Source organism: Strigops habroptila, chromosome 18, assembly GCF_004027225.2.
Source record: "Strigops habroptila isolate Jane chromosome 18, bStrHab1.2.pri, whole genome shotgun sequence".
NCBI lineage: Eukaryota > Metazoa > Chordata > Aves > Psittaciformes > Psittacidae > Strigops > Strigops habroptila.
Window position 1 is genome coordinate 2,446,716 of NC_044294.2, and position 26,347 is coordinate 2,473,062.

Below are 26,347 nucleotides of genomic sequence, written 5' to 3' on the forward strand. Positions count from 1 at the left end.
CCATATCAGCAGTGGGGCTGCCATACCCATCAGAGGCTGCTTTGGAGCCTTGCAGCTCCTGCAGTTGCTCAGCAAACGCTCCCAAGATCAGAGCAACACTTTGTCTTCGCACAGCTCCGGCTCCTGGCTTCTAACATGGCTCCAGCACTAATTCCTGCCTCTGGGTGCTCTGCTCCATCCCCTGCTGCTGCCTGGCCCCATGTGCCACCACGGGTCTGCTGGTCCCAGTGCTAGGCAGGAGCAGGGATGCGCAGTCCCATACACACATCCATGCATGGAGCAGGCTGTGCAACCCTATGGAGCCCCCACCAAGAGAATGGCTTCAAATGCTGGGAGGTCCCCAAAGGCAGAGGGTGACCCTGGCCCTTGGGAACCTTGATGCTGGAATGGCACCAAAGGATGGAGAGGAGCCAGGGCTCCCAGATACCCACAGCCAAAGGGACACAGGGCAGCAAGTGTGACAGAGCGGTCTCGGACATGCCACCAAAGCAGGCTGCAGTGGGGCAGGACTGTCCCGCTGGCTATAATGCCCACGGCCCCAGGGAAGGCTCCATGCATCCTCCCTGCTCCAGGGCAGGATCCATCCAGCCACTCTGGGCTGCTCAGGTGAGCTTGGGGACAGTCCAACCCCACAGAGAGGACAGGGCATCTCAGTGGGGTGGGAAAGGGCCATGGGGATAGCGGCAGAAGAGGGTTGTTGCTGTTGTCTGCACTATGCTGCAAGGGCAGATACTGGTTTCTTTCCCCCACCAAGGTGGCAGCAAGGACACGAGAGCCCAGGTAATAATGGCACCAACAGAATGGGGGGGCTGAGCCCCAACAGCCCCTTCCCCAAACCAGCCCCAGCCTGGCCCCCTTCAAGGCTTTGGGGAAGGGGAAGACCTGCTGCTACAACCTGCACCCAGAGAGCCACACAGGCCAGGACAGCACCCCTGAACCTCCACTCTCCCCCAGCCAAGCCCCATGTCCCCCAGTGCCACATCACCTACCTTGCTGCAATGGATCAAACCCTTCTCCCCTCTGCAGCTCCTTTTAATCCTTCCTCTTCCAACACGGAGCACCTGAGCTATTCCCCAGCTGTGTGGACATGCCCCCAAACCACCCCAGAAGGGAGATGGATCAAGAGCAGGGAGTGAGTTTGCAGTCCCAAGCTGAGGTCAGGCATTCCCAAGCACTCTGCCTTGCCATCTAGTGGGATGAATGCGAAGGACCAGCTCTCGCCGGTGGGAAAAGTTGGCCGATTCCATCCCGCTGGAGCCGAGCCTGGCTTGCAGCAATCCTTCATCCCACCGGAGCAGATGAGCTCATTGGGGGTAAAGGATAGTGCAAACGTGCCAGGAGGATGGATGGGGAAGGAGGAGAGATATGGGGATAGACAGGCAGGGGATGGAGAGATAGAGCTGTTTCGAGGATGACATGACAACGGTGGTAATAAATCCTGGTGGTTTAACCTGAAAGGAAAGGCTGGAATAGCTCCAGATCCCCATTTACCAAGGGCCCTGGCTTTTGGATCAACATAATCCATGTCTGAGCTGGGTTTTGCATGGCATAGAGAGGCGAGGGGAGGTTGGTGGTGCACACACACGCTGGGATGAGCACCCAGCAGTGTTTGCAGCCCGGGGAGGAGGAGCTGGATCTTCTTGTGAGGTTCTCTCCAGCCGCCTCAGTTTGCAGCCCCGGGCCTGGAGGATGTGGGCTGAGCTCAGTGGTTTCAGTTCAGGATGTTGGATTCTCCAGGGATGTGTCATCCCTCTCACGCTATGCGTGTTTGTGACAGGGGTATAAAAATATAGAGGATGAATACATTACATTTAAAATATCTCACCACTGGGCAGCTCTTTGCGGGTGCTGGAAGCTGGGATGAGATGAGATGCTTTAACTCCATCCAAGGGATTCTTTCCTGCTGGACCCGAGGCTGTTTGGCTCACAGGCTCCGGTGCTGCTCCAAGGTTTCTCTCCTGCTGAAGTGGACCCCAACCCAGGGACCTAAAGGCAGGGGCAGCCTCCCTCCGGACAGAGCTCATGCATGAGACCCCATTGGGTGGCAGGTCCCTTTGGGGACGGGGGTCCTGCAGAGCATGTCCGTGGGACTGCAGCAGGTCTGGGATGAGGAGATGGAGGACTCCAGCTGCCCTGTGCTGAGGTTTCCTATTGCATCCTCTTTTGGAGCACATAGGGACAGCCCAGCAGTGCCCAACGCTCCTTCAGAGCCACACAAACCCCTGATGGACCTGGGGACAGCTGAGGGGACAGCGCAGGTCAAACCTGATGTGGCCAAAGCATCGCCTCTCTGGAGCGATGCAGATCCCGATCCCTGTCCAGGACACCTTGAAAGCAGACACAGGAGGGTCTTCCCGAGGCCCCAGGGGGGAACTGGGTAAGAAGCGGGACACAGGGAAGTCCCGTCTTTGCTGGGCTGGATGAGAACTAGACACTGACTGCATTTTTAAAGTCTTTGCTTTATTGGAGCTGCCCATCCCCTGCTCCATTTGCACCAGAGCTGAGTTCATGGAGGCTCAGCTCACGCTGGGGTTAAATGCACGTGCCTTAACCCCATACGGGGCAGCAGGGTCCGGGTTTGGGGCATGGTGGGTCTGGGAATTCTCACCCTTGGGGCCATGGGGCTCAGGAGAAGCGGCCGGTGGGCAGGCGGGGCAGGCAGAAATAGGCATTGGGGAAGAGGCCTAGGTTGATGGGGTTGCCATCGAGGCGGATGTCCTCCAGCGCCCTGCGGATCTGGCTGTGGTCCTGGCTGTCACAGAACGTGTCCTCGTGCATCGTCTGGATGTTGTTGTTCTGGCCAGGGAGGCAAAGAGCAAAAATCAGATTCAAAGGGATGGGATGGGGAGGAAGAGGAAGGGGATGAGGTGGTGGGCTCTGCTAGACATGGTCCCAGGCTCATCTCACCTGGAGGTGCAGGGAGCGCAGGCTCTGGGGCAGGGGCGCTGGGATATAGTCCAGCTGGTTATCGGATAGATGGAGAAACTGCAACTGCTTCAGGTCCTGCAGGAAAAAGGGAGAGATGAAACGCTGCTCTGTCCCTCAGCACCATCCCTGCCACCCCTTGGCGTGGCTAAACCCATGGATTCATCCCCGCACGCACCCGGAAGGCTTCGTGCCGGAGGCCGGTGCTGGGGATCCTGTTGAGCCGAGCATCCAGGCGGATGATGCTGCGGGGCAGCTCGGGCAGCGCCGTCAGCTGGTTCTGGGGCAGGAGGAGCTCCTGCAGGCTGGAAAGCTGATGGAAGGCGTCCGCATCCGCCCAGGAGATGAAGTTGCTGCTCAGGTCTATTCGCTTCAGCTTCTCTGGTGGGACAGGAGGGAGGAGATGAAAAGAGAGCCATGCAGAAGCACTTATTCCCCCTTCCCTTGCCTGGACATACTGAGTCCAGTGAAGTCGCTGGCCCGGATTGCACCGATGCGGTTGAAGCGGGCGTAGAGGTAGGTGGTCTCTGGTGGCAGCAATGGGATGTGCTCCAGGTCGGCATCATCGCAGTAGACGGAGGTGCCGATGCACAGGCAGAGCAGGCAGCTGGGCAGGCCTGGGGGTGCAGAGGCAGCCCTTGGCATGGCATGGCTCCCCCAGAGCACCCCGTCATGCAGGGAGATGGGAGGATGTGCCCACGCTATGAGGACACCAAGTCTTGAGCCCCAGCACCTCCCTCAGCCCAGGGCAGCTCACCAAGGGAAGGGACAGATACTCTCAGCCAAGAGAGCTGCTAAGGAATGATGGAGCTGCTCAGAGCCAGATGTGTCCCATGGGAGAGGGGGAGAGGTGAGGATGTCAAACACAGCAGTGTTATACCCAGGGCTCACTCAGCCCCCTGAGTTTTAGTACAGAAGGAAACAGAACAAAAGCAAAACACTTCTGCATCCACCAAAACACGTGTCGGGGCTGTGTGAGGGTCCCGGCAGGGCGGCAGGAGGGGTGAAGCTGAGTTTCCCCCTCCTATGGCTCCCCCTCCTCTCCTCAGCCCCCGTGAGATGCAGCATCCATTAGTGGAGGAGTTCAAAGCAGCAAGGCAACAATTTCCCTTTGCCTCCCACTTAATTTATCCCAGTCCAGAGTGACAGAAAATGAATGAAGATATTTATCCCTCGCTACAGGATTTTAATTGTCACTAATGTAATTGCTACTCTGTCCGACTGTTGCAATGCCTCTGCTCATTAAAGTGTTGCTGCTGGAGCTCTTGTTTCCCAGAAATGGCTCACTGCAGCTTTCCTGCCTGTGATAACATGTACCCCATCACCTCGCTGCCTGGGCACAGCAAACCATGGAATCCCAGACTGGTTTGTGTTGGAAGGCACCTTAAAGCTCCTCCAGTTCCAACCCCCTGCCACGGGCAGGGACACCTTCCACTAGAGCAGGTTGCTCCAAGCCCCTGTGTCCAACCTGGCCTTGAACACTGCCAGGGATGGGGCAGCCACAGCTTCTCTGGGCAAATAACTGCTCCTGTCTGCTGGTGGCAAAAGGATTTGCTCCCTTTGCTGCAGAGCACCAGCCCTGCCACCCCTGGGACGTGTGGCTGCATCCCATCGACACCAAACCCCACTGGGTGCACCTTTGTGCTGCACCGAGGGGTCCACACTCACCCTGCGCAGGGATGGGTGCTGGGGGGCTCGGAGGCTGTGGATTCAGGGGCTCAGCCACAGCACCCAGGGTTGGGAGAGCCACGGGGTCCTTGGGGCGAGGAGCCAGGGTGCCAACCTCGACCTGCAAACACAGCAAGAGTGGTGGAAAAGCCACCAGGGCTCGTAGGCTTGTGCAAAGAAGCTGGTTCTCCATCCCTCGGACCAAGCCCCTTTCTTGGGATGCACCCAGGGAAAGGCTGCCTGTGTCCCACTCACCTTTGGAGCAAAGTCACCGTAGTCGTAGAGCTCCTCATAGTTGCTCAGGTCAAAGATCTCACCGTAGTTGTCCAATGTCAGGTCATAGTTGTCCAGGTCGTAGAGTTCAAGGTCATCATTCAGCTTCTCTGCTTTCCTCCTGTCCTCCTTGGCTGGCACAGCCCAAGGTGCCCCCAGGCACAGGCTGGTGATGCACAGCAAGGCCAGGACCTGCATCCTGCATCCAGCCGCCGTCACCGCTCCGAGGGCAGCGGTGGGACCACGGTCCTGGGGGGCTCCACCAGGACCAACAACACCCGTCAGGATGCGGCCGGGTACCCCGAAACGGGAGCAAAGAGGGACGGGGAGGCAGAACCCGCACCGCACACGGGCTGCAGCCACCGAGGGGGACAAACGGCCTCTGCCCCGGGAACGTCACCAGCCCTTTTCTTTACAGCCCATTTCACGCTTGGCTGGGTAGCTGGGAAGGAGAGGCCCCGCGTTTCCTGGCTTTCCCAGCCTCCAGCAGCTGGGGAGGGGGTCCAGAGGTGATGCAGGGATCGGGGTCCTGCTCCGGACCCTCAATGCAATGGGTGAGGCTGGTCACTGGCCAAGCAGAAGCGACCCCAGGAATCCTGGCACTCTGTTGTGCTCCCTCCCCATGGGCAATGGGGACACACAGCCCTTGGCAGAGGCCACGGATCCAGCTTCATCCCTACTGCAACCAGCCCAGGTCCCACCAAGGCAGCACTTTTCCCCTCACCGGGGTAGGATGGGGATGATCCCGTCTCTCCCTGTGTGCACCAACATGCTCTGGGGTAAGGGGGCTGATTGGTACCCCCAGTGTATGGTACTCCATGGTGATTCACTGGCACAGGTTGCCCAAAGAAGTGGTGAATGCTCCATCCCTGGAAGTGTTCAAGGCCAGGTTGGACACAGAGGCTTGGAGCAACCTGCTCTAGTGAAAGGTGTCCCTGCCCGTGGCAGGGGGTTGGAACTGGATGATCTTTAGTTCCTTTCCAACCCAAACATTCTATGGCTCTATGTAAGGCTCAACTGGAGGGGGGCTTCATCCCCTGGAGGGGATGAGGGAGTGATGTCATTGCCAGTGATGTGTCCTGTGGGGCTGGGACACCCCAGCATGGGCAGAGGGTGCACGGCAGCCCCACAGGCTGCTCGCAGTGCTGGGCAGCCTGGTGCACACACACAGAGCCACCCACCACTGTGAAAATGTTCTCTCCTGCAGGCACATTGAAGCCCACACGCTCACCCACCCATAGAGACGTAGCACCCATCTGCTGGTGCTCACTGGGCAGACAGGGACAACCCACAGCCCCCCACCAGCGTGGGCCTTGGCCATGCATCCGCAGTCCCCTCGCTCCCAGCATCTCCCTCCTTGCTTGGTGTGGAGCAGAGCAAAGGGGCACCACTAATCTTCATTAAGGCCCTCATTAGGCGGCTGGGCAGGCGCAGTGATGGAGGCGATGTGGCAGTTACAGCTGAGCTGAGCTCTGCTCCTTGGATGGGCTGTAGGGCCAGGGTCTGCTGCCAAGTCCCCCCTCACTGGGGGCTGTGGTCCAGAATGGCTCGAGGAGACCCAGGATGGGGGGAGACTGGGGAGCTCCTGCCCATCAGCCCAGCAAGGGAGAAACTGCTGCACAGCAAGAGCCTGGGCTGGGGAGGGGGTCCCAGAGCAATGCGGGCCCCAGGGCAGTGGTTTTGCTGCCCTAGAGAAGCAGCCTGTGCCCATCCTTGCACCCACTTCTTGTCCCCAGACGCAGCAGTGAATGCCTGCACTCATGGCATCACCCAAGGGGTCAGTGCAAACCCTGCTCAGGCACCCACAACTGGGTTGGGGGGTTGATTTGAGCAGTAACTCATCCTGCTCCAAACTGCCTCTCGCCATATCCAGCCCGCATTCCTCTCCCCAGCACTGGGAAGAGCAGCACCCACCTTTGGTGCCCATCTCAGCAGCCCCACTAAGGCCCCACTAACTTTCCAGCCTTCACCATGACACACACAGCAAGGGGAGAGCTTCCCAGGTCCCACTCCCATAGTGGCACAGTAACTGTGCAGAGAGAAATGAACCCCCCTTTGCAGTGCTCAGCTCCCCAGGGGCACAGGGCTGCCTTACCCAGGGGGGCAGGCAGTGAATGCACACCCGGGAGGGCACAATTCACACCCTGAGTCCCAAATCGGGAGGTTTTCTTCTCCAGCATGAGCACATAGGGGCTGCTCGCTGCCTGCTCTGTGCATACACACATACACACACATCCCCTCCTGCTCCCGTGAGCAGCCCCACGCTGCAGCCCCTGCGTTCACACCCAGCCCACAGCCACCCTCCCTCTCTGCTCGTGATTCATGTTCAGCAGCAAGAGGAGAGCTCTGAAGCTGCAGCGATGGGCAGGAGGAGAAGTCGCTGCCTACATCCATTCTGCTTGTGTGAAAATGAGCCCTGGGGATGGATGCTGAGGGTGGGAGAGATGCCTCCTGCCCCTCTGCGTGCCCTGGAGCTCCTCCGTGCTGCCCTCCCAGGGCAAACTCACCTTGGGGATAGCTGTCCAGCTTCCCTGGGTGCATGAAGGTGATGGGGGAACAGATCAGCCCAAGATCATATACCCAACGCAACCATCAGCCATCTTGCAGGGACAATAATGCCCATTAGCTGCAGGCAGGGCCCAGGGAGCTGCAGCTGAGGTCGGTCAGGCTCATTTTCATTAGCAGAGGTGCTCATTAAGACAGGCACATGCTCCACAAGGTGCCCAGCATCACTCTGCAGCCACGCTGCTGCTTGTGAGCCCAATGCAGCATCACTTCAGGCAAGGGCACAGCACAAGCAGCCCCTAAGCCCTCCAGCCTCCCCCTGCAGGGACTTCCAGGGTCTCCCGAGCTCCCACTGTTGGGAAGGTTGTCCCCAACAGAGGAAATGTGGTCCTGAGTGAAGCGGCAGCTCCCGCAGTGAGGAGGATGAGGATGGATCAGAGGGAGGCAGGTCCAACCGCAGCACTGGGTCCCTTGTGAATCATTTTATTTTCACTGCTGCAGAGAGTAGGAGTGAAAATACCATTAAGTTGAAATCAGTCGAGAACTACATATGTCTCTAGCTATATCTGTACAGTCTACCAGTATATATACATATTATATATAAATATATACATAGGGTCTCCGGGTTTAAGGTTGAAACCTGTCGAACCCAACAAAGCCCACGGGGGAAGATTTGGAAGAGGATTTGCTCATGAGAAAATAAGGCTGAATTAGCACAGGGGGTGAATAAACCTTCCATGATTCGAGTGGAGCACACAGCTCACAGGGCTGCTGGTGCATTCCCAGACTGCAGGGAGCATCCTCATCCCATTCCCAGGGAGCAGGACACAGTGCCCGTCCGTGCCTGTCTTGGGGAAGGGTGGCTGAACACAAAGGAGGTACCAAGCTGGTTTTTTTGGTTTATAGCTTTAATGCTGATTTCAGTTGGGTTTTTTTTTCTTTCCCCTCTAATGCTTGGCCTTAAATCTAAATCCTGAGAATCAGGAAGAAAAAAGAGAGACCAACCCCCCCCTAAACCCGGACACCCTATATATGTAGTACAGCTATCAAAGAGGGAAGCGATACATGTGAAACAGGGAGAATAAAAACCAGCTTTTCTAAAAGAGTCTTTCTTCCCTTTTCTTTTTCTTTCCTTTTTTTTTTTTTCTAACCGAAATAAAAAGAGGCAAAACCAGTCACACGTGTTTGGTACAAGAAAGCAACTGAGAGTAAAACTTCCAGGAGGTGGGAGTCAAGGAGGGGACAGGGGCAGGAGCAGAGGTCTTACAGGTCAACCCAGCCCCAGCAGAGCCCAGCCTTCCACCCACATCAGCATCTGCCCTCGGGTACCTAAACATGAATGTCCTGCTGGCACCAGTGCAGAGCTGCTGGCTCTGCTCTGCCTGGGGGTCCCATGCCCAGGGGAGGTCATGGGCATGGGGATCCCACAGGAATTGGGTCCTGCATTGGGAAGTGCAGGGTTTAGCTGGAAGCCGATGCGCTGAGCCCTGCATCTCTGCAGCACGGGGATGCAGAAAGCTGGGAGGGGGCTGCAGCACCATGGAATGATGCTGCCGGGATGAAAGCTGGGGAAGGGGCTGCTCTGCAAAGGAGGGTTTATGGTGTGTTGCTGGGGGGAAGGTGCAACCCACCCAGGGCGCAGCAGAGCCCAGCTCCAGCGCAGGGGCCGGGCACCCTCCCCGCTCCCTCCTGCCAAAGCCACACCACCGTGAGGGAATAACCCCCGGAGCCAAGGGCAAAGTCCCCCCAGCGTGTCCCTCACCTGGGGCCCTGGGACATGGCCATGAGGTGTCATTGCCAGACCAGCCACCATCTGCTTGCACATATCTTGCTCCCCCAGCCACCCGCTGGCATCACCTTGTGCCCCTGCACCCTTGGCACACAGGGAGCCCAGGGCACCCTTGCTCTACCTCCATCACAGAGGATCTTTCCCCGGGAACATCACAAGCTCTCCATGTGCATCCCAGAGTGATGGTGTGACCCGAGTCCTGCAGCAAGCTGGCCCCTGGGCTTCCTCATCAGCTCCATCCAGAGATGCTTTTGGCTTGGACCGAATGCCATCTCCTGAAACGCTGCTGGGTGGAAGGGGAGAGGCAGAGCCAGCTCCAGAGCTGGCCTGGGTGAGGGCAGGGAAGGCAGAGCCCACAGGCAGGGAGCTAGGGGGAGCATGGCAGCCACCCCAGGCTGATGCTGCAACCTGGGGTGGCTGCTTGACACGGTGCTGTCCCACAGACAGTGGTCCCCAAGGAAAGAGGGGCAGGGAGGAGGGATGGAGGTGGGGTGTGAGCATGGGGAGAGGGAAGCAAAGAGGGTCCCACATCTCAAACATGGATGCGGGTCGAGTCTCTGTGCAAAGCCAAGTCCTGGGAGAGCCGCGCTGCCGGGCAGGGCTAGAACACCACGGACTGCAGGAGGCGGAAGCACATCATCAGGTCCAAGGGGATGGGGGGTTTCAGGAGGTTCCCATCCAGCCGCAGGTACCGGAGCCGGGGCACGCTGTCCAGGTCGGAGGGAGAGAAGTCCTGGATGGACATCAGCGAGGTGGGGCAGATCTGTGTCCCGTTGATTTCTGCAGGGAGGAGAGGAAAAGCGGGATGCAGGTTAGAGGAAAGGGAAGGCAGAGGGGGATGCTTGAGACCCCCCTCCCTGCCTGCCCGTTGAACCCCAAAATGAGGTTGCTTTGCTACCAAGGGGGGGATTCCCAGCCTCTTCTAGAAAACAGCACAGCTCCAGTGAGAGGAAAATCCTGCTTTTGATCAGAAATGAAGTAGGTCACGTTCAGCGGTGCGGTGGCGGATATGGTGTCATTAGAGCGGAAAAAGAGATCATTTCAAACATGAAACCTGCCGAGCAGCCCTAAGCCCTCAACAAAACATCAAGGAACCATGCTCCAGCACCATGACACTGGAGATAACGTCAGCAACCAGCTCGTTGCTCGCTTCTGGATTTGCACGTGTTCCTCCCCACCCCAGGGTCTGCAGTATGGAAAATAAACCCAGCTCCAGGCACTGAAACCTTATAAAAGCTGGGTAAAACAGGCAAAGGCAAAGCTGGGACACGATGTACACAGCCACACAGGCACCTCTCCATGGAAAGCCCTAGCAGGACCTGGGTCCTGGTGTGTGTGACCAGCAGCAGTCACCACCTTCACCCAAAGGTCCTCCTTGGCTCCAGTTTGGTGTTGGTTAAACAAAACGCAGATTAACCAGAGTTTGAACCACACATTCATCACTGGATCATTATTCCCTGGGAACAGTGATCCCCTGAGAGAAGGGACGTGGCTTTGGGAGGATTTTGTCCCCTTCCCTGGCATTGCATCCCACAACGCTATCAGTGGGTGCGTTGCTCGTCCCTTCCTGGCCGATGTTCAGCCCCGTGTTGGGCCGGCTGGAGCTGTGCAGTGACTGTACAACCCCTCTTTGGCAGCAGGGTGCCTTGCATCTACACACCATCACTACGCAATAAACACAGCAGCGCGGTAGTTACACCACCGGTGGGGACCAGCATCCTGCCAGCAACGCCCTGAGAGGGTCCTGCAGCTCCCATACGCCCCATCACAGCCAGAACAAAGAGCCCAGCACACTTTTCCTGGTGCACACGGAGGGTTTCTGGCAGGAGCGCTGCATTCCTGCTTCCCCACGGATAGCGCAGCAGGCTGCTGGACCTCGAATAGCAGGAACATCTGGGGTGGCCGGGAATGGGGCTCTGCCTTCTTCTCCATCGTACTAGCTCTGTTTACACGTTTCACAGGCCAGCACCTCTCCAATGAAACTGTGGTGCTTCGCCTGGAACGGTGTGAAACGGCGCCGGCTGCTTTGCCAAGGCAACCTCCATCCCAGCCTTGTTCTCCCTGTTCCTTCCTCCGTGAGGCTCAGCTCGAGAGCGAAGCTGGGTTATTTCTAACCATCTTGACTGCGTATTTTGGCATCTGTTCTTAAAATATGTGCACAGACTCTCCTTTTTAAATATCCCTATTTCTGAGCCCTGCTGGGGAAGTAGCTGTTTAGATGGTAAAGTGGCCCCAAAGAAGAGCTGCCCATGACAACGAGCAAGAAAAGCCCTGCAGGACCAGGGGGAATCGAGCTCTGCTCCTCAGCTACCACCCCAAACCTCAGGCCACCCTTTGGCTGCAAATCCATCCCCCTTTGGGCCTCGTTCACCTACAAAGAGCTCCCAGCTCATCCCACCACTGCATCCCCCTTTAAAGGGTTCACATCCCCCTGGGTGGAAAATGATCTTTGCCAACAAGCCACCATCCTCAAGCCCATGTGCTCCCCCCATATCTCGCCCCAGCCAGCACAACTCACTGTCGATGGAGTTGTTATTCAGGTAGAGGTGCTCCAGCTTGGGGCTGATGAAAGGGACATTGGTGAGCTTGTTGTGGGCCAAGTGCAACACCAGCAAGTTGGTGAGGTTGAAGGAGTTCTTGGGGAGCCCCTTGTCAGAGATCTGGTTGTAGTTGAGCCGGATGAATGCCAGGTTGGGGAACTCCTTGAAGTAGTCACTGGGGATGTCCTCAATGTTGTTCCTGTCCAGGAAGAGCTGGTGGATGGCATTGGGAACCCCAGGAGGCATTTTCCTCAGGATGTTGTGGGCAAGGTTGAGTTGCATGAGGTTCTTGAGTCCTTTGAAGGTGTTTTTGTTGAAGACCCCATCGCTTAGCTTGTTGTGGTGCAGATCCAAGAGCACCAGGTTCTCCAGCTTGTTGAAGACCCCAGCGGGGATCTTGGAGATCTGGTTCCTGCTCAGACGCAGCTGCTCCAGGTTGGGCGGCAGGAAGGCAGGCACCTCCTTGAGCTGGTTCTTCTCCATGTAGAGGAAGATGAGGTTTTCCAGCTTCTCCAGGACCCGCCTGTCCACCTTCCGGATGCGATTGTTGTCGAGGTTGACCCATTTCAGCCCCGTGGCATTCCTGAAGGACTCCTCCGGGAGGTCGTCGATGAAGTTGTTCTGGAGGTAGAGGTAGTGGATGCGGGACGGGATGATGGGGACCTTGCGCAGGTTGCGGCTGTCGCAGTACAGGGCAGAGGGGAAGTCCGGGGGGCAGTAGCATTCCCGGGGGCAGTCAGGGAAGATGGAAGGGGGCCCCGGGGGCAGCGGTGGTGGCAGCTCTGTGGGCTCCACGGGCTCAACAAACTCGGGGGGCGGGCGGGTGGGTTTCCGGGGGGGTTTCCTCCGCTGCCCGCTCACCTCCGAGACCAGCACAAGAACAAGTGGGAGAAGCAATCTGAAGGCCACCTTCATGGTCCAGATGTTTCCCTGGGGGAGGCAGCAAGAAGAGGCGGGTTAAGAAACACCACGTTTAGGTACTGCATCATCTCCCATCCCTGTTGTTTGTTATTCCTTCCCCTTGGAAGTTCTCTTCAAATTCAAATCAAAGCTGGATTTGAAGACTTTCTAGAGCCTGAATCACTGAGATTCCCTCTCTCTGGCTCAGCCTTTTGCCATGGGAGTGCATGGAGGGGGGTGTTTCATTTGGTTTGGGGTTTCTTTTCACCCCAGCAGGAACCTCACCACCACTGTGACTCTCCCCAAAGGACTGAGCTCCCCTTCAGAGACCTTGATGGATTAGGTTTAATTTGCACTTGGGCCAAAGAAAAATCAATGATTCAGTAGCAAATTGGCTGAGCAACAGCATCAGGAGGCCAGCAGCAGTTAGTGGGACAGAGAGATGGATGGTCCTGTGCTGCAGAGATGAGGCTTTAACGCAGGACAGCCCATTTTCAAGGCTGAGTGATAAAAAAGGGCATTTGCAAGATTACACATGAGCACTGTGGAAGGTGTTTGGCTCTAGAGCTCCCTGTGCTGCCCAAACAACCCACTCATCGCCACTGCAGGGTGCTGGCTTATCTGCAGAGAGCCCCAGTGGAAGTGGGAGATGTGAAGGGATGAGGTGAGGTCCCTGCTTGCCCCAAGGGCTCCCACATACACCTCTCCCTCTTCTCGAGTCGTTATCCAGCCCATTAAGGCTTGATCCTATCTCCACCCTCCCTGCTGCAGCCTGGCACTGCAGCGATGGTCCTTGCAAGACTTGCTAGCAGCTCTCCAGCTGATGCCTGGCAGGATGGAGGGATCCAGCTTGTTGCTGACAAGCTCCCCATAAAGCCCCGAGCACAGAAGGTGCTTTGGATGCTCCCACACTTGCAGGGCTGTGGCTTCCTGGGCAGACACCTCGGGGTGCTCGCCAGGCTTCTGTCACCCCAGCAGGAACAGAGCCGAGCTGGATGCACGGCGAGGCAGATGGAGGAGCTCAGCAGAGGCAGGGTGGGAAAGAGAATCAAGTGAGATGAGACAGGGAGGAAGATGAAGAGACTGAGAGGAAGATGGGGAACAGTTGTCCCAGGAGATGTTCCCTGGGGGAACAGCATCTGCTGTGGGGGCCGGTGTGGCTGGGACTGGAGCGTGGGGCAGAAGCCTTTGGTGATGCTGCTGAGGGAGAGAAATCAGGCTTTATCTGCTCAGTGCTCTCGCTGTGCCACACAACAGAGTGGAGCTCAGGGCCAGGGGCATCGCACCATGGCCCCACTCAGCTCAGCACACCCCAGTGTGAGCAGAAAACACAGGGCTGAGCCAAGCCCATAGCGTTTGCCTTTGGGCAGCAGCAGGGGAATGTCCCCAGCCCTCACCTGATCAGCAAGCAGCAAAGCCCAACGCTCCTGGGGCAGCCACACCAACCCCCTTTTGCTCACAGCTTCCCACCGTGGGATGGGGGGGTCCACATCCCACCCAGGGATGCCCTTAGGGCCCTTAATGGGCCACTTCCCAGGGCTGGGCCAGCCCGGCTCCCTTTGAAGCCATCCCATTGCATTCCTGGGGCTCCAAGTAATTGACTTGCTCCAAGCAAAGATCCTGTTCTCGTCCCCCCCTCCAGGCCCAGCCTGTTACTTTCCTTTTTGTCTCGCCCGCTCCCATCTGGCTCTGTTTAACCCTACGAGCCTCACGCCTGCTGTTTTCAATCAGAGCTCTGGCATCTCGCAGGGGGAAGGGAGGAACAGCGGGAGAGCAGCGGGGCCCGAACGCTGCCAGACATTGAGCTCCGCTCCGCCGCAGCCGGTCCCCATCGGGATGTACGTGCGGCTCCTGTGCTGAGAGCGCCCCGGGGCTGCAGAGAACGGGCGGGTTCGAACAGGGAGCTGCGGTACGTGCGGTCCCCTCGCTGGCCCCGCAGCATCCCGCTCCTTCCCTGCTCTCCGTCCGTCCCCCCTCCCCTTATCCTAGACCTTTCCATGGGATTCTTGCCTCTTCTCCAAAACTCGGACCTGGATTTGAACACCCACAGGGGGCTGAGGTCTGGGTTTGGCCCGTTGCAGAGGAGGGGAGGAGGCAGCTGGGACGTGCTATTCCAGCCAGGACATGCTGCAATCCAGGCGTTTGGCTCCCTCAACTCGCAGGGCAATGCTCAGCTCGGGCCATGACACCGGGAGGGAGGGGGACAGGGCAGAGCTGTCACCCCGCTGGTTATCTCAAGCCCTTGCAGGAGCGACCTGGTCTCACACAAGCCTGCGCCATCCCCTCCACATGCTGCAGATGCTCAGGGACTCAGTGTATAACAGAAGTTGTCAGCGAGCCAGAAGCTCAGGCTGGAGAGAGGCAGCATCGTGTGGCATTTGCCAGCGCACAAGGACAGTGTCAGGAGGCAGATGCAGCCCCTTCTATCCGCTGTGAAGCCTCCAACCCGCTGCCACATCCCCATAGGGACAGCCACATCCCTATGCCCATGGCCACGACCCTCTCCTCTCTCCCTTCCTTCCCCCATGGAAGCTCTGCCCACCGTGCCTCAGCCTGCTTGGGAAAGCAGGACCCACTTCCAAGCAAACTGCAGGAAACCAGCTCACAGCCAGCGGTCCCCACAACCCGAAAACAGAGATGATAACAAGCCTGAGGCCACAACAAGCTTTACAGTTGTGTCCAACATACTAAAAGGTTCAAAGCTGGACCCAACACAGTCAGCAGCCTGTTCTCCATCCAGTTCCATGCAGTTGAACTTACTGGCATGAACGCAACAAGCCAGATTTCCAAACCCCACACCCTGATCCTGCAGGAATGCCGGCTCTGCAAAGGTTTCCCCACAACCTTTCCCACCACTCCCTGATGGACAGGGCAGCTCAGATCCCAAGTGCCCACAAGGAATCCATGCAACTGGAATAAAGTTAAACCATGAAGCAACAAATGCTTTCAGGAAACCAACTGCCGGCTGTGGAGAAAAGGCTGGATTCATGGATAAAAATGGTTCTGACACCTCCAGAGCTGCGGGCTGGCTCGGGTGCAAGACCAAGGCACCCAACAGATGCCAGTCCGGGTTTTTTTCCCAGGAGGAGGCAGCTGCTCCCTCAGTCATACCATTACAACTGACAAAAACCCGGCACAGCAGCTGGAAATTCCAGCTCCAAATGCCACTGGTGTTTGCATCCTAAATAGTTCATCTTCGCTGCATTTCCCTGACCCACAGCGCCCGCTGCCAGCCCCATGACCAGGGCCAAGGGCAGGCAAAACTCACACCCCCCCCCCGGGGGCAGGAGTGAGCTGTGTAAAGGTCACAGAGGGATTTGTCATAGGCAGAATTCCCAACGCTCTCCCTTGGGTGCCTCCTGCCCTCCCCGCATCCTCTTGCGGCAGTTGGATGTGCAGGGAGCAGCAGCCAGCTCTGGGCGGCCGTTACCCATGTATCCGGCCGCACTGCTGCTGTGAGAGGGGTAAAGGGAGCATTTAACTTCAGGAGGAGAAGGGAAAGCCTAGATGGTTGGACAAAGGACCCTCTCCATCCTGCTGCCCATAACCCTGCTAGCTTCCTTCATAGGTTTCCCATCCAATTCCCATCATCCCTTCAGCCCCCCAGGCTGCAAAAATGCCCTCATCCAGCCTGGGAACCTGCACGTTGGGGCAGGACAAGGAGGACAAGCTATAGATAACCAAGAGGAAGCAGCAAAGCTCCCTCGCTGGCTTCCAACCACCCCAACAGCCCCTTCGTGTCGGTGCGAGAGCCTGTGACCGAAACAGGGAGCTCTTTATCCCGTGGCGCTGGAGAGCTGGGAATGGTGGGAAAGGCTAAATACAGTGCAAGGCTGTCGTCCGAGGGGAGGGCAGACATGCTGCCACCCAGGCGTCCCTGGGGTCCCTGGGGAGCAGAGCCCTGATGCAACAACCCGCTCTTCTCGCCCTTTCCCAGCCCTTTCCCAGCGAGGAGCAGAACCAGCACGGCACCAAGCCCCCGCTACATCCCTTCCTGCAGGGATAGTGCTGTGTCCATGCAGGAGATGGGTGTCTCAGGACAGCAGCTCCGGCTTTCAAGCAATGCTTTTGGGCTCATCCCAACGACTGCAAGACACAGGGATGACAGCGCATGGCTCCCGCATCCCACTGCACCGCAGTCACCAGGCTCATTGCGAAAGGCTCATCACATCCACTGCTCCCTCCAGCACCCTCCTCCCGCAGCAGGGTCTGTGGGAAGGCAGCCCTGGCAGAAAACACCTTCCTGCTGCCTTCTCTATGTCAGCAATTCCTCCCTCCTCCTCCTTTGCTGCATGTCCCAACACTTCCCAGGGCTGCTCCCGGCTCAGCCTGCCCACAGAGCTCTCTGCCACACACATTGGAACTGGCTGGACACACACGGGAGGAAATCATGGGAGAAGATGTTGAAGTGATCACAGCCCGGCCCCACGCACACCCCACTCCCGAGCAGATTCCTCGCCTTGGTCCCTCCGGCTCCGCTTCCTCTGAGGGTGGGAAACTGCTCTGATGCCTTATCAGCTGCTGCCGCTGCCTCATCCCTTCCCTCCAGCCTCTTCCGAGGGCAGAGGAAACCTCCCACAGACACACTTTCATCTCTTCCCAAGGGAAAGCATCCAGCCCCTCGCTCTTGCATCCCCAGGGCAGCTCCCTGCGCTCCGGGTGCATCCCAGGGAGCAGCTTGCGGGATGCCGCCAGCCGTGCACCACATAAGGCAGGGCCCGCGATCACAGGAATGCTTCCAAGCCCTCATGTGCAACGTGCTTTGCCTCCAGCTGCCAAGGGGATGCATGGAGTTCCACTTTCTGCCCTGGAGATGTTTTTCCTTAAAGCTCCCAAACAGAGATGAGGCTTTTCCATGCAACAAAAGCCTTTCCCCAGGACTTCAGCAAACACCAGTGCCCTGGTGCTTCCTCCCATCACCTCCTGCCTCCACCAGAGAAGAGACAAAGAGCTCCAAAAGGGGACCCCCACAGAATGCAGGGAAGGGGCTGCACTGGAGCTCCAATCTCTATGACCAAGACAGAAAAAGTGGTGTTCCAAGCCCAGGGAACAACCTATGTGATCCACGCACAACTCTGCCTGCCGGGCAGGAGAGAAGGGCTTTACCACCTACATTTTGGGCAGAAAACCAGCTTGTTGAGAAGTGAAGTGCGGAGGTGCTGCTTGGCTGCTCTCTCCCACCTCGCTCTCAAAGCAGCGTGATGCTGGTCCCCTCCACAGGGCAGGGAATCTCCCTGCTCCCTGCTGCAGCATGGGGAGAGGGGCTGCGTGGAGCCCCTATCCCTTGGGAGCAGGACCCCCCTAGCCCCCCAGCCTGGCTGTAGGACCCCGAGCTCAGATCGGTGACCCCCCACATCCTGGTTTCCCAGGTCTGTCCTGGGCATGGCTGGGGCTGTGCAGCCTCCTGACTCCCAGCTCTGCATTCCAGAGCCGTGTGGGGTGGTGAGCATGAGAGCACAGGTCAGTGTGGGGTGGGGGACAGCGGGGGGTCCTCACTTGCCCCCACAGAAAGCCCCTGGGAGTATTTCCAACGCTGTCTCACACACAGGACTTTGACTTTGCAGCCCCAAGTTCCTCCCTCCAGCACCCATCCTGCCCCAAGCCGAGAGGAACTTTTGCAACAAGAGAAAAGAGAAGGAACAAAGACTCTTGCTCCAACAAAGAACAGGAAAAACACAACAAGAGGAGAGGGGAAAAGAGGAAAGAGCAGATGCTGCTTCCCAGCTAAGGAAGGCTGGAGAGGGGCAGGAGCATCGTGGACCAGTGCATTGTCCTGGGATGGAGGGTGAGGCAAGGTGAGAAGAGCCTGGGGGGTGGAATCACCTGCCCACAGCTTACCTGTGTGCACCTCTCCCTCCTCCTGCCTCCTATTAATCCCCAAGACACGTTTCTCTCTGGTTGTCTCCCTCCTCCTCCTCCTCCTCCTCCTCCTCCTCCTCCTCTCGCCTCCGCGGCTCCGCCACGAGCGGTCCCGGGTCGGACGCGGGTTTTGTTCCCGGGATGGGTGGGTGGGAGGCGGGAGCCGGAGGAGGGCCGGGGCCGGGGCACGACGACAACAAACACGTCTTTCTCTGGCACCAGGCGCCGCGCACACACGCGGCCGGGCTGCGGCTCAACAGCCCCTTCTGCTGCGGAGGCTGCTCCAGCCCGTGTTTCAAAACAACGCTGTTTAATCAGGGAAATAAGCCCTTCCCCTTCCCACGGCCCCTGTTTTCCAGGAGCGTGGGGTTTGGGATGGAGCTTGCCAGAAACGTGGATGCGATGGAGGCTTGTTGTGTGGCACCAGCTGGTCCCCAAGGAGCAAGCACCCCGGTCCCCGCTGGCACAGGGACACCCCGCTGCCCCCTTACCCCTGCTGAAGGGAGCCCACCCCATGCTGGGTCTCTGCTCCTGCTGCCTGGGTAAGATTTAATTCAAATCCCAATGGTGCTTAATAAAGAGCAGGGAGAGGAGCTGTGGTGGTGCTGGACCACGGGCTTTGCATGGAGCCTCAGCCAGGTCCTGGGCTGGAAAACCACCCTGCACCGAGGGGATGCAGCAGAGGGACCCCCGGGTGTCTGCTCTGTGGGTGCTCAAGAGGCCTTTTCAGCTCCAACGAGCTCAGAGGCAGCTGGGGACCTGTTGCATGCAGACACAGCCCAGGCGGGAGTGAGGCATCCCAGGGGCACAGCAGCCATGGGAACATCCCTCCTACCAGCATCCCCATCTCTGTATGTGGGGTTCAGGGGGTCATCTCCCTCCCCATGAGCCATCCTGTCTCCAGATCTGCAGCGGGACCAGCAAACCTGAGCTGCTTTGGCTCAGTGAAAGCCCACTCCAAAGCCTGCCCAAGGAGGGTCCAATCCTGCACTTCCACACTCAGCTGACAGCAGCAGGGTTCAAACAGCCCAAATCAGCCTCCCCCAAAGTTCCCACCCGCTGGGCTTCCCACAACCCTTCAATATATCTATTCCCAACATGGTGCCATTCCTCTTACCCCCAAACTGGAGTATTGAGTGCTGGTTGCTGTCTGCTGGGAGCAAGCTGGGGCACTCCGATGCCTAAAGCCCAGCAGGTAGCTTGAGAGCAAGCCAGGAAAAAGAACAGAGAGAAACCACATGGGTATTTAAACAAAGGGTTGAGATGGACACATGTGTTTGCCAGCTGGAGAAGGATCAGAATCAATAGGGGAAGGATATGCTGGTTGGAGATTGATGCCAGTTGCTTTCGAAACTAGTCAAAAGTCCCCAGATCCATGGGGATATGTTCATGGTTTGGGCTTTTTTTCTGCTACCCAACAGACACTCACTTTGGGCACTGACAGGGGGAAGACGAGGCACTGAACACGGCAATTGCTTGCACAAAAGCCACCCTGCAATGCCAGGCATGGAAAGGTTTCATACCTTAGACCTTACCCACTGTGCTGCCCTCCCTGAGACGCTGCTAACACAGCTCCCAGGCCTGGGAAGCACAAAAACCTTCAGCAAACCTGGTGATTATACAGTTTGCTCCCAGCCAAGGGACTTGGTTTGTTGAATTTGCTTCCTGCAGGAATTTCTTTCCGTGTCCAAGTTTCGAATCCACCTTCAAAGACATCCTTTGAGACGTTTAAGACACAACAGGCTGCAGCCTCAAACGTGGCTCTGGGCACCACGAGCTCAGTTTATTCTGTGTCTGGAGCAAAATCTGGCCCTGCTCTTGCAGGAGAAAGGGGTGATGGAGGGGGGCCACAGACCAAACCTGCTCTCACAGCGTTGTTGGCATGGGAGATCCCAGGCTCAGTGCTCCTGCTGTGGACTAGCAGCATCCCACTCACCCCTGGTCCCCTGATGCCATGTCCCTTCGGTTTACCCCCTTTCCCAGCCCCTGCCTGTTTGTCCTGCACAGGATTGTAACAGAAATACCACTTTGGTCTGGCGGAGGTAGGAGAGGAAATGTTTGAGCATGGAAGTACCAGGAGACGGAGCCAGGGCTGCAAGAACAGCCTGTCTTGACCAAGGGCAACATGAGGGACAGCATGAGGCGGGTAAACACGGAGGAATGTGGTCCCAGGGAGCACAGAGGCTGCGTCCCACCAGCCCATGGGGCACAGCGAGGTTTCAGCACCCAGCCATGCCCCATTCACCCCAGTCATCCCAGCAGGGAGCCCACAGCAGCACTGCAGACACCCCAGATGAGGAAAGAAGCAGCAGCAGAGGGGTTTAGGGGAGGATGTGAGCAAAAAGAGCCCATTATAACCAGTGTCTCTGTTGTGTCCAGCTGGGAAACGGTAGATGCAGGGAGCACCCTCATCCATCTTCGTCATCCATCCATCCATCAATCCATCCATCCCCATGCACCATGCCATAGCGCTCCCACATGCATATGGGGTACATTTAAACCAGCAGCCTCTTCCCCTGGCAGAAGGTCCCACCCTGAACCTCATCATATCCATTTCCAGCACCTCAGGGTCCTGTAGCATCTCCATTGCCTCCTGACCAGGGGCAACACGGAGGGGACACCACAGCGCACCAACAGCACCAAGGTCCCGGCCCCAGGGGTCTCAAGAAGAGGAGCTTTGCAGAGCAAAGCAGCTCAGGAGGCTCCTCAAACACAGCCAAGGGCTGTGCTCAGACCAGGCTGCCTCTGACACCGCAGCAATAGCGGCTTCACATGTTTATTTGGCCAGAGGGAGATGCTTATTCTTTATGTTATCCCAGCACCAGCCACGCTGGCCCGAGCGGAGCCTCCGCTGTGCTCGGTGCTGTACAAACACACATGATTTACGGCACAGCAGCTTTTTCTTTTTCCTAAGGGCAAGATCTTAGAACTCCCTTTGGAGACCTAAAAAATTTCATTTCAGAAAGGAGACGAAGAAAAAAAAGCAGCAGGAAACCCAAGATGTCCCTGCGGCCACTCGGTCAGAGCATGCAAAATGTCAAATCCCAGGCAGCAAAGCCTCACAAGCCGGCCGTGCTCTCCATCAGCAACTACTGCTGCCATGGGAAGGGGATAAGGGGAGCCCAGGGGTCCCCCAGAAACAATGGCTGCTGGTTTGGGGTGGCTCCATTCCCCTGGGATGGCCATGGGAGGATGCTGTGTGTCTTCTCCACCGCAGGGTGTTGTCACTTGGTGCTGGGTGACCACCAACCTGGAAAGTTAAACTCAGCTTATCCCAAAGCTCTCCGGGAGCACGTCACCGGGAGCCTGGGAGAAACACTTGGCTCCAAGCAAAGCTCTGGAGGGGGAAGTGAGCAAAGGGGAAAAGTATGTTGCTTTGTAATGCATAGATCCTGCTCTCTTGTTGCTGGGATGCTGCATGATGTGCTTTGCCCCCCCTCTTTGGCTGCACATGGGGCACGGGCAGAACATGCCTGCTCCAGGCCCTTGTTTCCATCTCCAGCAAACGTCTGGAAACACCTTGGGAAGATGCTGCATGAGCATGGCTGATGAGGGGACATGAGGAAGGTGCTTGAAGCACCCCCTTGAACGAAGCAACCCCAAGGCAAAGCACTCCGGAGGGATGAAGGTGTGTGGGTTCAGCTCAATGCTTGGCTGGGGAGGGCGTTTGTGCCACTTCTGTCACCCCAGCACACAGCAAGGGAGGGACGCAAGAGGAGGAGGTGGCCTGCATCCCTCCCATGTTCATCCCTTCTTCCCAAGCATCGCCTGGCCTCTCCATCCATCCCTGAGTATCTCGCACTGCTTGAACCGGGGGAGCAAAACCCCGTGGACCAGGACATGCGGCTTCACCAGCACAGATGGACAGAGCCAGAGCCAGGCTGGAAGGAACAAGCTGCACTCGCTCCCGAGTCGGAAAAGCAGACGAAAAGGCAGCTGACCCCTGCCCCAGAGGGAAAACAACAACTAAAGCCTGTTTTGAGCAGAGCCGCTGCTTTGGTCATTAAACCTACAGGCAAACGTCCTCTGGAGAAGAGCCTCGTGCAGCGGGTGCCCGAGCGCTGCGGCAGCCAGGGCAGGGTTAGGGAATGGAAAAGGCTGTGAGCTGCTCGCCCTCGCTGGCTCCTGGTGCAGACACAAACCCCTGCACAGCACCTCAGCTCCCCCCGCCCCAGCCGTGAACCCCTTTCTGCTCGGGGTTTGCCAAATGTATGAGGAGCCAGTGAGTGCCACGAGCCAGCCTGAGTGAAGAGAGTCCCAGCGTGTCCCAGAGCCAGGCACGGGCAGCCTGTCCTGTCCCATCATAGTCTGAGATGAGGATACAGGGAGGGGAAAAAGTGGGATCCGCATTCCCCGTCATCCCAGGCAGAAGGGAGCTCTGTGCTTGCAGGGCCATGACCCATCTGCCTCTTCTGTTCAGACAACCCACAGTACTTCCAGAGCCATGGCACAGTGGGGCTGACACACACACCAGTCTGCAGCCCCCTGCCCACCCTGATGGGACCCACTCCATCACCCCCATCATCCCAGGAAGGAAGCCAAACTGGAAGCAATGCTCTCCCTATAGGGAAGGAGTCTGTTCAAGGAAGGCTGAGACCAGACAAAACTCATCACTGGGGTGGGCTAGAGAAGCCTCGGTCCCTGCCGAGTGAAAAGCAAAGTGGAGGAAGGGGGTTGAAGCTCTGCAACAGAAACCAGCCCAAAGGTGGGATCGTGGCACACAGGGACCCCATCCCGCTGCCTGTCCCACATGGGGTGACAGCAGGACAGGCCCTTGTCCCCAGCGGTGGCCACCAGCTCCACAACCACTGAACCCCCAAACCCTCCCTGCTTCCTCCAGCCCCTTCCTACCCCCCCTCCCATCCCCTGCGCTGTGCTTGTGGCTGCTTTAAGCGCAGGGAGGGGATACAGAATCCATCAAACCTCACATTTCTCAGGGATTAAATCATCCGACTCATTTCTCCGAGGCAGAGGAGTCCAAAACCCCTTTTTTTTTTTCCCCTTGCAAAAGCAGCCGCTTATTAGCTCTTGGCAGCGGGGCCGAGGCTGCTGAGCACATCAGCTCACGGCCACATGAACCACACAGTGCTGCAGGAACCAGGGGCCCCTCCATCCCTGGGGTCCCCAGGTTTGTATTGCATTGTTCTCTAGGAAGCAATTCCTTGCACCCTCCCCCAGGAATGCTGCTCCACATTGGAGGTCACATTCCATCTGCTGACCTAAAGCTGCCTCCAGCATCCTGCTGCCTACTTTGCGGATGGGGAAACTGAGGCACACGCTTAGAGAGCAGATTTGGGAGCCCGAAGCAGGACTCAGGGTCTGCAGGGACCCAGCAAGGCTCCAGCACCCCCAGCTCACCGAGCACCAGTCGCATTGCTCCAGCTTGGAATGCGAGGATATTCTCTCCCTGCTCCTTATTAGCTCCAGCAGTTTGACCTGTCACTGAACCAGTTCCTATCGGAGCCGGGTTTAGCAGAACATCATGCTGGGAATGAAACGCTTTGGAGCAGAGTGAAGGAGTTTTCCTGGCTGGTTTTTCCCTCTCCCCAGCACAAAGCAGCAGCAGCATCATTGCCCCATTCCCAGCATAGCCAGGATTGGAGCTGGGGATGAGAAACCAGCATGGGCCAGCACATCCATCACCTCCCAGCCATGGGATGCAGGACTGGGATTGCCTTTGCCACCCCAGTTGTTCCAGCCCAAGGGAGCAGTTTACCCCTGGGGTTAAATGGTGACAGTGTGGGGATGGGCTTTGCACCCAACTCTACCCTTCTTATGGCACAAGGACACCAAGGGTGACCTCCTCATCCTGCCCCACACAGGGATGGGGCTGACAATATCCTCCAAGCAGTTCCCTGACATGGGGAAGAAACCTCCTGCCCCATAGGGCTGATGGAAGGGGAAGAGCACACCCCGTATGTGCTCTCGGTGATGCTTTGCTTGCTTCTTGCTCTCTTGCAGCGCTCTGCAGTGACCCTGTGCTGCACCCTGGGCTCTGCAGCTCAGCAGCCACACTTCCTTTAGCTTCTAGCAGAAGAGAGCACAGCTTTCCCGTCTCCTCCTCCCTATTATCCAGGACAAGGGGTGGCTGCAACCCTCGGCACGCTTCAGACCACGTTGGCACCATGGATGGGGATAGGACCACGCTGGAAAGGCTTCCTGCAGCCACAACAGCACTTCCAGATGGTGGAAGGGTTCTTGGTGTCAGCTCAGCAGTGGGAAGAGCTGCCAGTGTTGGTTAACACAAGAACAAGGGGGTGATTCAATGCAACTCCAAAGGAAGCGCAGTGGAAACCATGAAAGCAAGATTTTGGAGCCAAACACACAATTAGCCAGTGGGACCCATCACCACAAGATGCCGCTCAGGCCAAGGCTTTAGTAGGGGTTTATATAAATACATAATAAAACACATGAAGGGCTGCCCACACATAGGGAGAACAGGGACATTGGGGTGACAGGAGTCAACAAGGACAAAGACATGGAAAGTCAAAGACAAAGAATAGGAAGGGCAGAAGAAAAGGAGTCACCAAGCTGCTGTGGACATCCCATTGCCATCCTGGGTGACACGGCTCTGTCACTGCTGGCCAGGGCTCACTGTGCCCCTGGGGGGTGACAGCAGAGGGTAGAAATGGGGGGTGCCACTGCAGCAGTGCCCCGAGCCCATGGCCTCCATCACCTCCTCTGCACTGTCTGGGCAAGCTGCAATGGAAACACCTGAGTCGTGTCTCATCCTCCCTTAGGTTTGGCCTTCATCCTTGCCTCCTCCTCCCTCTGGTCCAGTACTTTTCCTCTCCGCAGGCAGGAGCCAGCCAGATACTTTCCTCGCATGACATGGGCTGCCTCAGGAATCCAACTGCTTCCTCTGTACTCCCTGTGTTACCACCATGGTCCCCACTGGGGAGAAGGCACAGCCGCATCCCTCAGGAGCTGCTTTGCCTTGGAAAAGTTAATTGGGGTGCTCCTATTTAGGGCTTTATGGTAAAGCCAGCCCCATCCCAGACAAGGCATGGCTGGGGAGACTCTAGTTACTGCTCTGTTCTATTAATATTCTCCTTCTGTGCAGGAGTGAAACGTCACAGCGGAATTTCTACAGTGAGGTGATAACAACAGTGCTTTATCCCATTGGAAACACAACGCTGTCCCTTCAGCCAGGGGAGATATCACCATATCCTGCCTGCTCTGCTGTCCCCAGGAAAAGCCCAGCCTGGGGACAGTCACTTCCATTCAGCCACGGGTACCAAAAGCACTGGAGATGTCCCCAAGCTGAAGACAGAGCCTTGGTGGGGAGAGATCTGCACTGAGAGAGCACTGAGCACACATGAGCTGCCCCACACCAGTGTCCTCCTCCATGTGTGATGGGGAGGGGAAACCAGAGAGCACCGAGAGCTGGAGGGACATGGGATGATGGATGCACAGGCCTGATGTGGGGAGTAATCTCTGCGGCCCCGTTGCGTTACCGCGCATTACACACGGAGCAGATCTGCCTGCATTGCTTGGCAGCGGGCGAGCAGCAAACAGGCCTGTCAAAGCCCCAGAGGTGCTCAGAAACTGCTCCAAATATTACAGCTATAAATTCAGCTCATTTTTCTAACTGCTAAGAGCTGCCAAGGGCTTTGACTTCATCCATCTCTCCTCAACCTTTGGGCCAGAGCCCTGCAGGCTCCTGTCCCTCTGCAGCTCCTTACTCATGGACCCTGCCTGCCCCATCCCTGCCCCAGGCACCATTCCTCCATCCCTGCTTCCCCACGCCTGGACATCTTCATCCCCATGACCCTTTGTGGTGTGTTGAGGCTACCAGACACACTCAGTGGCTGGTCCCCAACTCCTGCTGCCTCTTGCTCTGACCATGAAGCCAAAACCCCATCTGCTCTGCCCAGCATCCTTCCTC

At 57.4% G+C, this 26,347-nt stretch overlaps 2 protein-coding genes across 2 annotated transcripts; both read right to left on the reverse strand.

Annotated features, from left to right (window-relative positions):
- Positions 1–2,439: 2,439 nt before the first annotated feature.
- Positions 2,440–5,086, reverse strand: OPTC (opticin). Its single transcript, XM_030473517.1, has 6 exons — positions 4,849–5,086; positions 4,594–4,714; positions 3,384–3,542; positions 3,104–3,306; positions 2,908–3,003; positions 2,440–2,796 (listed from the first exon to the last, which is right to left on the reverse strand). The coding sequence occupies exons 1-6, from the start codon at positions 5,062–5,064 to the stop codon at positions 2,626–2,628; spliced, it is 966 nt and encodes a 321-aa protein (XP_030329377.1). The 5' UTR covers positions 5,065–5,086; the 3' UTR covers positions 2,440–2,625.
- A 2,748-nt stretch (positions 5,087–7,834) lies between these two features.
- On the reverse strand, positions 7,835–18,587 carry PRELP (proline and arginine rich end leucine rich repeat protein). The gene is made up of 3 exons (XM_030473518.1): positions 18,439–18,587; positions 11,679–12,630; positions 7,835–9,940 (listed from the first exon to the last, which is right to left on the reverse strand). The coding sequence occupies exons 2-3, from the start codon at positions 12,613–12,615 to the stop codon at positions 9,762–9,764; spliced, it is 1,116 nt and encodes a 371-aa protein (XP_030329378.1). The 5' UTR covers positions 12,616–12,630; positions 18,439–18,587; the 3' UTR covers positions 7,835–9,761.
- Positions 18,588–26,347: the final 7,760 nt, after the last annotated feature.